Below are 14,051 nucleotides of genomic sequence, written 5' to 3' on the forward strand. Positions count from 1 at the left end.
TTAAAAACGTTCTTTCATGTGAATTCAATCAAAGGCCCTTCCTTTCCCAAGCGAAAGAACCTCTAAAGGAAGTCTGACCTGAGAAACATTGGAACACTTTCAAAGGATCAACAAAACAGTAGAGGAACTGGAATCATCCAATGTGCCTGGTTAGTTCGGAATAGTTTTCGAGTTATAAGAACCATAGATCGCTATTCCAAATTTTCAAATAATATTGAACAATAGATTACCCCTTATTAAAGCATATCTTCTATATTACAATTGAAATAATTATACCCTACAATATCTACAGAGAAATGTTGAGCTTAAGGGTTATCCCTTGGGTCGGCTACTCTTTCTTTCCTGCTGCCGTTTGACGACAACTGTTGCTGCCTCGGCTTCGGCTTCGGCTTCTGCGGCTGCTGCTGATCAAGCGATCACAGAGGCCCAAACGACCGCAACAATCGACGCTGAGCGTGCTCACACGAAATTTTCAAGTACTGCGACAATTTCGCTACTCCCAAGCCCCTACCCTCCCCGAACCTCCCCTACCCCTCCCCTCTTTTCTTTCTTATCAGCATGCCATGCAACAGCAGTAGCAGAGGCAGAGGCAGAGGCAGCAGCAACAGCAACAGCAGCAACACATCTCAACAGTTGCATCAATTGCTCAACATTGAACTCTGTTGGAGAAGAGTGGGGCCGGGCCCCCAGACGATCGGTCTGCACCACCCTCTGCCCCTTCAACACTCCCCCTCCCCCTCGTGCTGCCCCCTTGTCCCTTGTATCATTTGCACGTTTTTTAATTAAGACATCAAAAAGAGACTTTGACTTCGACGGCGATTTCGAGGAATTGCTGCCCTCTGCCTCTGTCTCTGCCTCTGTCTCCGTCTCGTCTGTCGCTCTGTGTCTTCTGTGGATGTTTTGTGGCCTGTGTTGTGGTTTTTCTATAGATCGAAGATACAGTACCGCTGTAGGTTGGTCTATATTGTACACCACATACAGTATAGGAGGCCAGGCGCTGTTCTCTGCGGCAGCCCTATCTATATGTTGCACCATTGACATCTCAGCAACTTTGCTGAACCCCAAGTGAACTAAATTAGTTTTTGGCCATAAAATCGAACTTCTGTTGAGGCCTGCGATGGGATTCAGATTCAGGGGGCGGGGTGGGGTTGGTAGAAGAGCTAGAAGAACATGAAGGGTTCTTAGAGAGACAGAAAAGAGCCTTAAAAGTAATGGAAAATAGTAGCTAGAAGAGGAAAATTTACGAGAGGTAGCAGCTAGAGGAAATTAGAAAAGAAGAAGGATATACAGAGGCAGAAAGAAAATGCAATAGACCCAAAGGATAGAAACAGGAAGAGAGGGAGAGAAAACGAAGCAACCAGACGGAATATTTTCTGTCGAGGAACACGTGGCTTGACATAAAGATACTCGGTACCAAATAACTGTAATGAAAAACTGTCCACAAAAAGAAATCAAGAAAAACGCACATCTTAAGGAAGATGTAGAAGAAGAACGTCCAGAAAAAGAAACAAAAAAAAACTAAAAGAAAGGAAAATATAAGAAGAAAATGTAGAAGAACAGAAAGAAGAAGATTCAGAAGAAGAAATTCAGATCCATAGATCCTGTGGATTCTTTAGAGAATATCCAGGGGAAGAATTAAGAAAGGAATGCATCCTAAAACAATAAAAAGTACACGAATGACATCTGGAGAAAGAAATTCTAAAAGTAGAAGAACATCTAAGAAAAAGTAACGAAGAAAGGAAGAAGAAAGAACTGAAATCTAAAGTACGGATAAAGATACATACGAAAAAGTATATTTCAATCTAGAGAAAGAAGAATCTAAAGATAGGATTAAAGAATCTAAAGGAAAGTAGAACAAAAGCTAAAAGACGATACAGATGGAAGATCCTCCACCAGAGGAAACAGAAGATGAAAGCATCCATTGAGCGAAGAAAAGAAACGCAATATTAAACCATCTTGAGGAAGAAACAGCAGACGAAAGGATCCATCGAGTGGAAGCAACACCAGACGAAGAACAGCATCCATATCCAGGGGAGAAGAAGATCATCCGAGAGCACCATTTGGCAAGTAAATCACGAATGGCTTTTAGAAGAGATATGAGAATGTTGATTATTTACACGGGCCTCGAACAGTGAGACCCGAGAACAGATCTTCTCAGAGTCGGAGTCGGAGTCAGAGTCCGAGCCTCCTGGTCATCCTTCTGCCTATGCTGATCCTCCCCCTGGGCCCATCGTGGATCTTTTTTTGGCCAAAGTGTGAAGTGAAATTAAATTTGCGAACTTTGCGCTCTTTGCATTTGGATGGTGGATTCCTCTTGTTGCACTCGAGAGGGGCCTTTTCCTTGATTAATAACAATTGATAAGCGCCGCAAAAGCCACCAGACAGACAGAGAGACCATGGCCCCATAGCCCCATCCCCATGGTCGAGGCTGGGGCTGAGGCTGAGGCTGGGAGACTCTGGGAGATGGCGTTGATTGCCCGTGCCAGGTCTTCTCCCGGCAGTCTCCCTCCCAGTCGCCTCCGCCCGGAAACCCACGAAAGGTGGCAAAATTTTCGCGCGAAAATGAAGATTTCTCTTATCAGAAGAGACTCCCAGCTGCAGTCTGCCTCTCTCTATCTCTCTCTCTCTCCTTCTCTCTGGCTTTTTTGGGGCTGCTTGCTCACGTTTTTCAATTTTTGCTGCTTCTCTCTCCCCCGAGAAAAGAATCCCGATCCTCGATTGGCTCTGCAAAAATATGTTTAATTATACTGGAAGCAGCCTTGCAGAAATCTTTTGGCTGACTAATGAGCCAAAGTCATCGAATGGGCAGGGGTTCAAGGACTGAAGGAGCTAGAGGTGTCCTCCAAAGAAGGAATGGAATCGGAGCTAAATTCTGTACCTAAAGTGTTTCGAAGAGATTTGGAAAGATGAATCTTTTGTCGTCGAACCTGGAAGGTGTTCTGGAACTGGAATATTATCAAAGGTTCATTGGACATTGTTGTCATGTGTCATGTGTAAAGTCATGTGTTCTCTGCTTAGATACGCATATCTTTCTTTTCTTTCTCCCAATTTCACCAATTACTAGTTTCCTCTATAACAGATCTACTTTCCAAACTACCATCCAAAAATCATCAAGAAAAGTAGCAAATCAAAGCCTAAAGACTCTGCAAACAGGACTCGAATAATTTTCCGCAAATTGAACTCTACGACTGCTCCAATTTCCACCTCTAATTTCTCTCATACTCATAATTCTCCCGCACTGACGGTGGCAACCACATCTACAGTACCTTCTGCTAACAACTTGGCCAGACTCCCTGGCGACGACGCCTCGTCTCGGTCTTAGACCCATCCTAGACACCCAAACGAATGATGTGTTCCGTTCCCCAAGGTTCCCCCAAGAGGAGATCGCTGAAGAGATCTCCCATCGAGGCCGAAATGAGCTTCGCCTTTGGGTTTTGGGTTCGGGTTCGGGTATGGTCTCTGGGTTTCTGTCTCTGGGGTTTTCTGACCCCAAACGATTAGCAGCGACGGCGGTCCGGTGGTTGAGAACCCAGCGACAAATGAAACAAAAGGGTCGGATCCTTGCACCATGCTCTGTGCCCCCTGCACCATGCAGCCCCCGTCTCTTGCCCCGTGTTGAAGCAGTTTCTGGCCAAGATCGGGGCACACCAAATTGTTCGATTGTTTATGGCTGGCAACAACGCCCACCGCAGCCGCCGAGTGCCAGAGTGGACCAAAAGTGAGAAACCGGCAACAATCATCTGCCGGCTGATAAAGTGCCAGAGATCCCCTACACTGCCCCCCTGCCGCCCTCTTCCCACTCTCCTCTGTGTGTTTGTGTCGCTTATCGGCGAGGATCGATCGCAGTTGCAGCCACAAAGAGGGGGGGCACAGAAGAGAGAGGAGGGGAGGACTTCGGAGTCGCAGAGCTGTGTGGAGAAGCGGCGGCAAAGCTGATTTAACAAATTGATAAACAATTGTTGGCGTTGGCCACACTGTAAGTCCCTGTCTCTGTCTCTCTCTCTCTCTCTCTCGCTCTCTCTGTGTGTGTGTGAGGGGCAAGAGGCAGTGTGGCAGGAGGTGTGGGGCGGCGTAACGTTACGAAATGGCTAAACAAACGATCGCCCTGCCGATCAGAGAGACCCGTGAGTCGCGAGACCTCAGTTTCACAGTTCTCTGAAAATGTTCCAAGATTCGAAATCGAATTCTCGTCGTAGCCTTGGCATTCCTCCACGCACTCTCGACGGGGGAGAAGGGGAGGGAAGGAACTATAGAAAATATACAAATTAAAGGAGAGCTCCTTCCGATATGGAATTTGAATGGCAATTTCTTTGGGGATTACAGAAAAAGCAACAGATTTGATTAGGAAGAGAGATGAATATAATATTGAGGAAGAAAACCATTTCCGAAGTGTGTATAGTACTTAATCGATTCCAAATGTAATCAAAAATATCATCTAATAGTGTTAAAGGAGGCCATCCATAAATAATGATCTTTTCAAAGATATTTCTCGACCTCGCACACTCTCATTCTGTTCGTTAGAATTTCCCAGAAGCTCTTAAATGAATTAAACACAAATTTTGATGGAAAAATACTCGTAATACCCTTGAAATACTAAGTATTTACTCTCCCTAAACTCCCGTTTGGGGATAGATCACATTTAGGGTAAAAAATTAATAACTGAAACGTTTTCTGAAAGCGAAAATCTTATATTCATTCGATTCGATACCATTTTCCCTTTCAATCCTCAAAAGTTGTTGTGTTTCATTTCGGGGGAGATTTCAGTGCCCAGAACTTGGAGAATTCAGCAACAATGCAATGCAATGCAATGATGATGAGGTGGAAAGAGGTGGAAGGTGGAAGGGGGGCACCTGGGTGATGGCACTCTCGAGAGACAATCGCTGGAGCAAATCTGCTGCACTGCTGCAACTGCAGGCCAGCGCTCGGGCCTAATCCTCAGCGGCAGCCGAGCCGCGGAGCAGCAGAGAAGCAGAGGCGGCAGCTGTCGCTAGGGGCAGAGCTTCAGTTGGGAGTTGGAGCCCAGGGAGCAGGGGCAGGAGTCAAAGGCAAAAGCCAGGGCCCAAACCAAGCCAAACCAAACCAAACCATTGTTAGCGTCTTCTCCCGTTTTGCGCTCTATCGGCGCTCGGCCATCTCTCTTCAGTGGGGCTTTTGGAGGCATCGGAGGCTTAGCTGCTGCTGCTGCTGCTGCTGCGGACAAAACACTTTACGTGTGCGGCTTATCGCCCCCCAATCGAAGGCAATAAATATCTTACAAATAAGCAGAATGCCTCGGAATGCCTTGCAGTCGAGGCGAGCGAAGGTACGAGGGTCTCCCTCCTGCCTCCGATGATTCTTCTAACCGATTGCTCACGTGCAGAATTGTGTGAATTCGTGAAGAATCGACGGCGGCAATTAGGGCGGGCCGTCAATACAACATTTCGGCAACGATTTGCGGCAGTTGCAAGTGCGTTCGCGTCCGTGTCCGCGTCCGTGTCAGCGGCAGTGCCGCATCAGGGGCATACAAAAGACTCTGGCGACGAACTTGCAGCTTTTGCAGCTGCCTCTCTTCTGTGGCCTGCTCTCTCTCTCTCTCTCTGTCTCTATCTTTTTGGCTGAGAGATGGGCTGACATTTCAATAGCCAGCAATTGACAGGTCAACGCGCAGCTTCTTCTGCTGGCGGAGCGGATTCTGGCGGGGATTCAGGCGAGGCAGAGCCGTGGGGCCCGCACGAGGAGAACCACAACCAGAACCAGTCGAAAAGATGTCGAATTTCTGGCGAAGCGATGCAAACTCGTCCTTATCCAGAGCCTTCATCAATAGCCAGCCATTCCATGTGTGTGCCACATCCATGTCGATGTCCCCGTCCATGTTGCAGCTCTGTTGCATTCTGTTGCAGTTGCACAGTTCCACAGAGATGCCACAATCTTGGCCAGCATCGACCAATGGGTCGTTATAATATTTCTGCCGCTGCCGCTGCCACTGCCACTGCGGCAGAAACAAATCAGATGTCAGTGGATGTTCGGCGGATCCTGAGGCCCTAATCATCAGCGGCAAAGGCCACCATGTGGCAGCCAGGCAGCCAGGCAGCAGCCGCTTTTCCGCCACAGCATTTTCCACGTATAAGAAGAGATGGCCAGCGAGGATAAACGTGGACCAGGCCGCAGATCCACTCCACTCCACGCCACAGACGCTTGTCTTCTGTCGTTCTCCAGCGATAGGGTCAGGCAGGGGCTCTCCTCTTCTGTGGGTCCTCTTGTCGCATTGTTTTCACAGCTCTCGGACTCCACTGCACTCCACTCCACTCGAGACACTGACAATTTGTTCGATAATAATTGCCCAAGCTACTCCTCCGTAGATCTCCCACAGCGGAGGCTTCTTGGAAGCCACTCTAATGATCTCTTTCCCTCCCTTTCTCTTGCAGATTCCAAAGATTTAACCGCTCAGGAGCTGGGCGAAGAGAAACAGCAACAGCTACAGCTACAGCAGCAGCAGCTGCAGGAGGATCCAATGGATCTTCAGGACAACAACAACAACAGCGATGCAGATGCAGATGCAGAGGATGCTGTGTCCGAACAGCCAGAAGAGACTCAGGATTTAGGGGAAACAGAAATGGACCACCACCACCAGGAGGTGGAGCAGGAGCAGGTGGAGGCAGACGCAGAGGCGGAGGAGGCACCGATCAGTCCTAGTACGCCGCCACGGAGTCCTACGCCGCCTCCAGTTCTGGTGCCAAAGCTGGAGCAGCCAGCGACTCCCCCCTCGGAATCGCCATCGCCCAGTCCCTCGCCCACGCCCACGCCCACGCCCACCGCAACGCCCACTCCGAGGCTACCAAAGCTCCGCCTCAATGCACTGCTCGCCTCGGATCCCGCCCTCAAGCCGGACGCCAAGGAGCTGCATCTGTCGGACAAGCGTCTGCTGGCACCGCCGCCGCACATCAAGCCCGAGCCGCAGCCCCCGCAGGCACAGCCCCCCCTACAGCCCGATCTCGTGGAGCCGCTGCTGAAGCCGGCGCGATTCATGTGCCTGCCATGCGGCATAGCCTTTAGCTCCCCCTCGACCCTGGAGGCGCATCAGGCGTACTATTGCTCGCACCGGAACAAGGACACGGAGGATACGGATGGATCCAATGCGGACAAGTCCGGCGGCGGGGAGAAGTCCGCCGCGGGCGGAGTCTCTGGGGGCAGTGGGAGCAGTGGCTCCGAGCCGCCGGCTAAGGTGGCGCGCATCGGGAAGCAGTACGCGTGCACCCAGTGCTCCTACAGTGCCGACAAGAAGGTGTCCCTCAACAGGCACATGCGCATGCACCAGACCTCGCCGGCTCCCAGTCTGGGCAGCCTCGGATCCCTCGGCAGCCTGCCCAGCCTCACGGCGAACGGGGGGCCAGGATCTGCAGGAGTAGTGGGCGGAGGCGGAGGCGGAGGCAGCAGCAGCGCCCTCGAGGAGGGCTCTAGTCAAGTGAGTTGTGTGTTGCAGCCCCAAGAGTCGTCATCCACTAATCCCCCTCTCCAGCAGCAAACCGACCGCTACTGCAGCGACTGTGATATCCGATTCAACAACATCAAGACCTACCGCGCCCACAAGCAGCACTACTGCAGCTCCCGTCGCTCCGACGGCCGTGTGACCCCCAAGGGTGGCTCCGAAGGAGCAGCAGCCGCCGCCGCCGCCGCCCGAGAAGCAGGAGGATCGGTTTCAGCAGGCAGCGCTTCTGCGGCAGCCGCTGCTCCTGGAAAGCTCAGTCCGCAGACGCGCAACAAGACGCCCACCCCGGCCATGGTGGCGGCAGCGGCGGCGGCTGCAGCAGCAGCAGCAGCAGCTGCTGCCTCGTTGCAGGCCCCCACCCCACAGCCCTTTTTGGCGCTACCCACGCACCCGATCATCATAGTGCCCTGCAGCCTGATCCGAGCGGCAAGCATCATTCCAGGACCACTGTAAGACACACTCCGATCAAAGGCAATATAAATAGCGGGACGAGTAACGCCCATACAATTCAATGGTTATACGCAGCGACACTTCGAAAATATTTTACGACTGAACAGATATTTATATCAAATATGATCGCAAGGTCGATTCCCTTCAACCCAACTTGAGGCTCGAGAAATGTTCAAACAGCTGAGAGTGGCTTTCGAGCGCTCTCTTGCGGCTTTTGAACAACAATTTAAGAGAGCCTGGAGCCACATTTAGAATCCACACTCGTGTACCATAGAAATGTACATGTCTTACTTTTTATATTGTCCTTGCGCAGAAGATCCTTTTGGTAGCGATTCTCACTCTGTTGGTCCCTCTTTTAGGCCCACACCCGCTTCGGGGATCGTAAATCTGGAGTCCACCTGCTTCACCGTGGACAATGGGGCCATCAAGCCGCTGGCCACCGCTCTGATCAGCAATGCGCTCGCCGGGAATATGAATCACTTTGTCAATTCCCTGCACATACCCGCCCTGGAGCCGGATCGTCCCACAGCAGGCACAGGCTCAGCCGAAGGAGGAGGAGTCCTGGAGCCAAAGAGCAGCAGTCCACCAGAACCCAAGAGGAAGGAGGCTGGAGGCAGTCGGTGAGTAGATGAGCGAGGGTCCCCCTTCACAATCCTCCTGCTAACCAAAGATCTTTCTCTCTGTCTTTCAGTGAATCTGCGCCTCTCGACCTTTCGTTTCGACGATCTCCCATCTCCATCTTGCAGCATCGACAGCGGCATATCAGATCCGCTGCTGCAGCCGCAGCCGCTGCCCTGCTGGATGTGGAGGAAGTGCTCCTCGGAGCGGGCAAGGAAAACGTGGAAACTGTCGGCGGAAGAGCTGGAGGCAGTGTGACGCCCGAGCAGATCGTCTGCGCACCCTCCCTGCCTAGCAGCCCCTCGATGAGTCCCTCGCCCAAGCGACGGGCGAGTCCCAGGAGTTCGGGGGCGGGCAGTGCCTCTTCCATGTCGCCGCCTGGCTTGAATCACCATCTGCTGGACATCCGCTCCATGCTGCCAGCCGACTTTGGCCTGTCAGAGTCTCTACTGGCGAAGACCAATCCAGAGCTGGCCCTCAAGCTGGCGGCTGCCGCTGCGGCCGCTGTTGCGGCTGGAGGCAGTGCCTCCTCTTCCCTGGCGGCTGCTCAGGTTGCCTCCAATGCAGGTGGCAATTCTGGCAGTCAGCAGCAACAGCAGCAGCCGCAGATCTACGTGAAGCAGGGCGTCTCCAAGTGCAAGGAGTGCAACATCGTGTTCTGCAAATACGAGAACTATCTGGCCCACAAGCAGCACTACTGCTCGGCCCGCAACCAGGAGCCAGCCGGCGAGGGCTCCGACTCCAAGTCCGCAGTTTCGCCATCGAGTGCCACGGCCGGCAATGGTGGTGGTGGCGCCTCTGCCGTGGAGACCACGCCCGTGGCCTACCAGCAGCTCATCTGTGCCGCTTGCGGCATCAAGTACACCTCGCTGGACAACCTGCGCGCCCACCAGAACTACTACTGCCCCAAGGGAGGAGCCACGGCCGCCACTGCGTCCTCCGAGGCGCCGCTGGTGGCCAAGGAGAAGTGCGGCAAGTGCAAGACCCTGCACGACCACGGACACCCGTGCCCGGCGCCACCCGCTGCCACGCCCCTGACGGCGCCCTCCAGCCTCCAGTCTTCGGCGGGAGCACCCTCCGGGGTGAACAGCGTCAACAAGTGCCCCGTGTGTGGGGTCGTGAGTCCGACGGCGGCCCTGGCCCGCAAGCACATGGAGATGCATGGGACGGTGAAGGCCTTCCGCTGCAGCATCTGCCAATACAAGGGGAACACTCTGCGCGGCATGCGCACCCACATCCGCACGCACTTTGACAAGAAGACGAGCGACGTCAACGAGGAGCACTACATGACCTGCATCTTCGAGGAGGATAACTCCGCCCACTCCGCTGTGGCCCAGGAGATGCCACCCACAGTAGCAGCAGCAGCAGCAGCAGTACCGCAGGAGCCACCGATGGAGCATCCGCCGCAGTTGTTCAACTGCGATTACTGCAACTATGCCTCCACCTACAAGGGCAATGTGGTGGGTACCCCTTGGAGACTCCTCATTGACGAAGGGATCCACTAATCCAAAGGAATTTTTCTTCCAGCTGCGACACATGAAATTGCTGCATCCGCATGTGGCCATTAATTCGCCCTCGATTTCCCCCGAGTCGCGTGAACAGGAGACGCTCCTTCCAAGCTCCACTCCGAATGCGCACGAAGCGTCCAATGGCGAGGCAGTCATGTAAGTCTTTGGAGGATTAAATCATTCTCTCGGATGGTGGCTTATAGTCCTCTCCCACCTTTGCAGCTTCCACATCAAATCAGAGCCTGGACTGGACAATCCACCGACGCTGGGACTCGTTCACGAGAACAACAACTCGCCCATTGGCACGCCACTGCCGCATATCAAGGCCGAGCCCATGGACATAGGCATCGATGCCATGTCACCAACATCGCTGGCCCTGCCACCGCCCGTCGCCTCGCCCTTGGCAGCCGCTGCAGCCGAGGCCATGAAGAAGTACTGCTCCGTGTGCGACATATCCTTCAACTACGTGAAGACCTTCCTGGCCCACAAGCAGTTCTACTGCAAGAGCAAGCCCCCACGACCCGAAGTCAACGACAGTCCCAGCCCCAATGCCAATCATCTGGGCGGAGTGGGTGTGGGAGTGGGGGTGGGCATGGGAATGGGGGGCCAGCCGCTGCAGTCGCCCAGCGAATTGATGCTGATGCAGAAGAACAAGGAGAACCTGCAGGAGGCGGCCATTTGAGAGAGCCAGCAGAGGCAGATGTGGGAGGCGCAGCGCAAACAGCTGGAATGGTATTACAAGTGCTTCTGAGCAGAAATTCAAATGCATTATCCAAATTGATAACCGAATCGAATCGAATCGAATCCGTAACTGTAAACTGTAAACTATATAATCAATCCACAATCATAATCCGTAAATCCGTAACTTGTAAACCGTATCCGCATTGACGACAGTATTCCTGGAGAATCTCCCTGTCGCTGCCCCCCTCCACTTCCAATGCCACGTCAGGACTGACTCCTACGATTTACCGATCGATAGAAATAGTTATACATAATACATACCTACATAAATATACACACATATGCATATAGTATATACATATATATAAATGAATATATAGACATAGATACATATATATACATACGCATACCCATGCCCATACCCATTAAGTGGGGAATCATGACATATAATGCATGCCAAAGCTTACCACTTAGAGAGAAACTATATAAAATTGAGTGCAAGAAACTACAAGTTTTCGCCAGATGGAGATCAGAGGAGACAACCTAGAGCGACGATAGTGCGAAGAAGAAGAAAATGAAGAATAATCCTATATAGATCCAATATTATATTGTATGTAAATGCTTCGCATTCCCCCGTAGAAGCGAGCAATTCAAACTGTGTAATTTAAATGAATACATTATTTATTAAGTGTGTGCGACAATAAAACTAATTAATTTATTCAAAAAAAAGAGGTGTGATTCGCGATCAGTTTTGAAATTGTATTGTATTTTTATATATTTTAATTTTTGTGTGTTTCCAACACTGCACGCTTTTTCAAATAACCGTTTGGATCGCATTTCTACGTGCTCTTTACATGCAATCTACGTGACTCGTGTAATTTTAATACGCCAGAATTGAGCAACTACTTGTTCCTTACTTGGATTCTACTTCCGGCAGACTCTATTTTAAAGGCAAGTTTTGGGCTGCATCGCTTTTTTTTATCAATTGTTTCGCAAAATATCCTTGTTGAGGGCTCCAAGGATATATTCCCGATCCAAGGAAGACATAGAAGGGCCAGATCGGACGAGAAATTGCAACAATATCCAGTCCCTACAACAAGCACCTTCAAGAAAACAATTTCATTTTTTCTCGCCCTGTCTCTCTCTAACACACACGTAGCATAGCCGGCTTTGCTTAGAGTAAAACATTAGCGCCTAGATCTCAGAGACTATAAATGCTAGAGTAACCAAATTTAGTATCCGCACTCCTGTCAGATCTCACTATAAAACGTATATCTCAAAATTTCGCCCCACCCCCTTCCGCCCCCCCAAAGGACGAAAATTTGTGGCATCCACAATTTTGAAGATACGAGAAAACTAAAACGCAGAATCATAGATAATGATCATATCTATTAGGTTGCTGAATCTGGATCAGATCAGATCATTTTTATAGCCAAAAGGAACAAATCAATTTGCACTGGCTACGCAGCGCCCGACGTCACGCTCAGACTGATTTTCTGTCTCTCTCGCACGCACTCTTTGTCGTGTCGTTCAATATTAGCGGCGTCTGCCGGAGCAGAGCCATACTGACTTAGTATCGGGTATAAATTTAGAGTTGCGGTGTCCGCAGCAACTCACAACGTTCCCCCTCGTTGTTTTTGAAATTGTACTGCAAATTGACAGTGTGGAAGCCTGGGCATGGCCTTTAATCTCTGAATTTTTCAGAATTTTTATCGTATTGTATTTTTTACCGTATCGTAGCAAGATTTGGATGCCCACCTGCAGTTTGGATTGCAGGTTCGATCGAATTCGACTGCCGGATCAAAGTCACCAAAAAGCCGCTTTATCCATTTTATTACTCGATCTAAAAGCCAAAGTGGAGCCTAGCTAAAGCTACATACATACATATACATATGCATATCATATATCGCTGACACGTAGAAACTAAGGTATGCGTCATCAGATATGTACGTGTTTCCAATAAATGCATTCAAGCGTATATAGAAGAAAAAAAACATGGGCAATGTACTTGTGTGTACGCACTGAAGCAATTTTAATCAAATTATAATTTCAGTGCAAATCCGATATTACAGCTTGATCCACATACATACATAAGTAATTTTTTATTTAGATAGACTTAGTAGAAGTAAAAAGATATTAGAGCATTCTCGAAAATGCTGCCATTCTAGATGTTTGTGTGTGTGTGTGTGTTGGTTTGTTTTTGTTGGTGATCGGTTTGTTATGTCTACGTGTGGGTTGAAGAGTGGATTACTCGGTAGCGGCCATAGCACGGGCCTGTGCACGCACGCGTTTCTCGTACTCCAGGCGATTCTGGCAGTAAATAGTGTAGGCCTCGGCCTGGGCCGGATCCTTGATGTTCGGCTCATTCAGCAGATCTTGGATGCCCAAAAGAATTTGCTTGATAGTAATGGCCGGGCGCCAATCCTTCTCCTCGTCAAGCAGTGACAAGCAGACAGTCCCCGACGGATACACATTTGGGTGGAAGAGCGGCGGCTCGAATTTGCATTTCGGCGGAGAGGTCGGATAGTCATCCTTGAAAATCATACGAAGTTTGTAGAGGCCACCCTCCCAGGGGGTGGACTTCTTTCCAGGAATGGCGCACTCCCAAATCATCAGGTTGAGGGTGCCATCGGGATTTTTGGCGGGGCGAGCAACAAACCCGTATGGATGGTCCTTACGCCAGGCCTTGCGCTCCTCACCCAATCGTGTTATAGCAATGCCAGACATCTTGCAATTGTTGTTGGCAAATGAACCGTCTTCTTCTCCTCTTCTTTATCACTATGCTGTACACGCTGCTAACGCGTCTGTCAAAAAAATCCAACGATAAAGGTCTTAAAATGTTTGCCCACGCGGCCATTAACTCATTTCTTTTTATGCTTACCTAGTCGTCTCTTTGTTCGTCAATCGACGATAGTTAAATTTCCCAAATTTGTGCCTTTTTTCCGGCAATTTTTTTTCCGTGCAAATTCTAGCGCAATTTTCTTGGCTTGCTAGTAGTGTGAACGTGGATTTACTATAATATTCCAAAATATACCGTCTCATTTGAAAAATATACCGTAAATATACTGACAAATTCAAAATCTATTTTACATATTCCTCGTTTTTTATATTCCGTAGAATATTACTACCTATTTAGAACATTTAGCCATGCCCACATAATTTTATCCAATTAATGAACCTATTTTATACTTGACTGGCCTATTCTTAGTACTTGCTTTTATTGGATTTCTATATACCGTTGAAATTTAATAGATTGTTGAAATTGACAAAATGTACCATTATATACCGATCTACCGTAATACCGTCGGATCAATTTTGACCTCAAAAAT

The 14,051-nt window shown here is 49.9% G+C and overlaps 2 protein-coding genes across 4 annotated transcripts in view; one reads left to right on the plus strand and one right to left on the minus strand.

Moving 5' to 3' along the window:
* The window catches only part of LOC108162346 (zinc finger protein ush), a 78,275-nt gene extending 66,820 nt beyond the window's left edge, over positions 1 to 11,455 (plus strand). For 2 of the 3 annotated variants that reach the window (XM_017297045.2, XM_017297047.2), the window contains exons 3-8: positions 6,405 to 7,441; positions 7,496 to 7,914; positions 8,275 to 8,535; positions 8,607 to 9,993; positions 10,061 to 10,197; positions 10,264 to 11,455. In XM_017297045.2, coding sequence (XP_017152534.1) covers positions 6,405 to 7,441; positions 7,496 to 7,914; positions 8,275 to 8,535; positions 8,607 to 9,993; positions 10,061 to 10,197; positions 10,264 to 10,723 — 3,701 coding nt within the window. In that variant the 3' untranslated portion in view covers positions 10,724 to 11,455. The remainder of the gene's footprint in view (positions 1 to 6,404; positions 7,442 to 7,495; positions 7,915 to 8,274; positions 8,536 to 8,606; positions 9,994 to 10,060; positions 10,198 to 10,263) is intronic. The other variant, XM_017297046.2, reaches the window with a different exon arrangement.
* Positions 11,456 to 12,727: 1,272 nt separating this feature from the next.
* Positions 12,728 to 13,741, minus strand: LOC108163976 (SUMO-conjugating enzyme UBC9-B). The gene is made up of 2 exons (XM_017299533.2): positions 13,604 to 13,741; positions 12,728 to 13,526 (listed from the first exon to the last, which is right to left on the minus strand). Exon 2 carries the CDS (start codon positions 13,447 to 13,449, stop codon positions 12,970 to 12,972), a length of 480 nt encoding a protein of 159 aa, XP_017155022.1. The 5' UTR covers positions 13,450 to 13,526; positions 13,604 to 13,741; the 3' UTR covers positions 12,728 to 12,969.
* Between the last annotated feature and the right edge of the window lie 310 nt (positions 13,742 to 14,051).

Source organism: Drosophila miranda, chromosome 4 (assembly GCF_003369915.1).
Source record: "Drosophila miranda strain MSH22 chromosome 4, D.miranda_PacBio2.1, whole genome shotgun sequence".
NCBI lineage: Eukaryota > Metazoa > Arthropoda > Insecta > Diptera > Drosophilidae > Drosophila > Drosophila miranda.

Coding starts and splice junctions, on each gene's coding strand:
- LOC108163976 (XM_017299533.2), bottom strand. CDS start 13,449: ATGTCTGGCATTGCTATAACACGATTGGGTGAGGAGCGCAAGGCCTGG.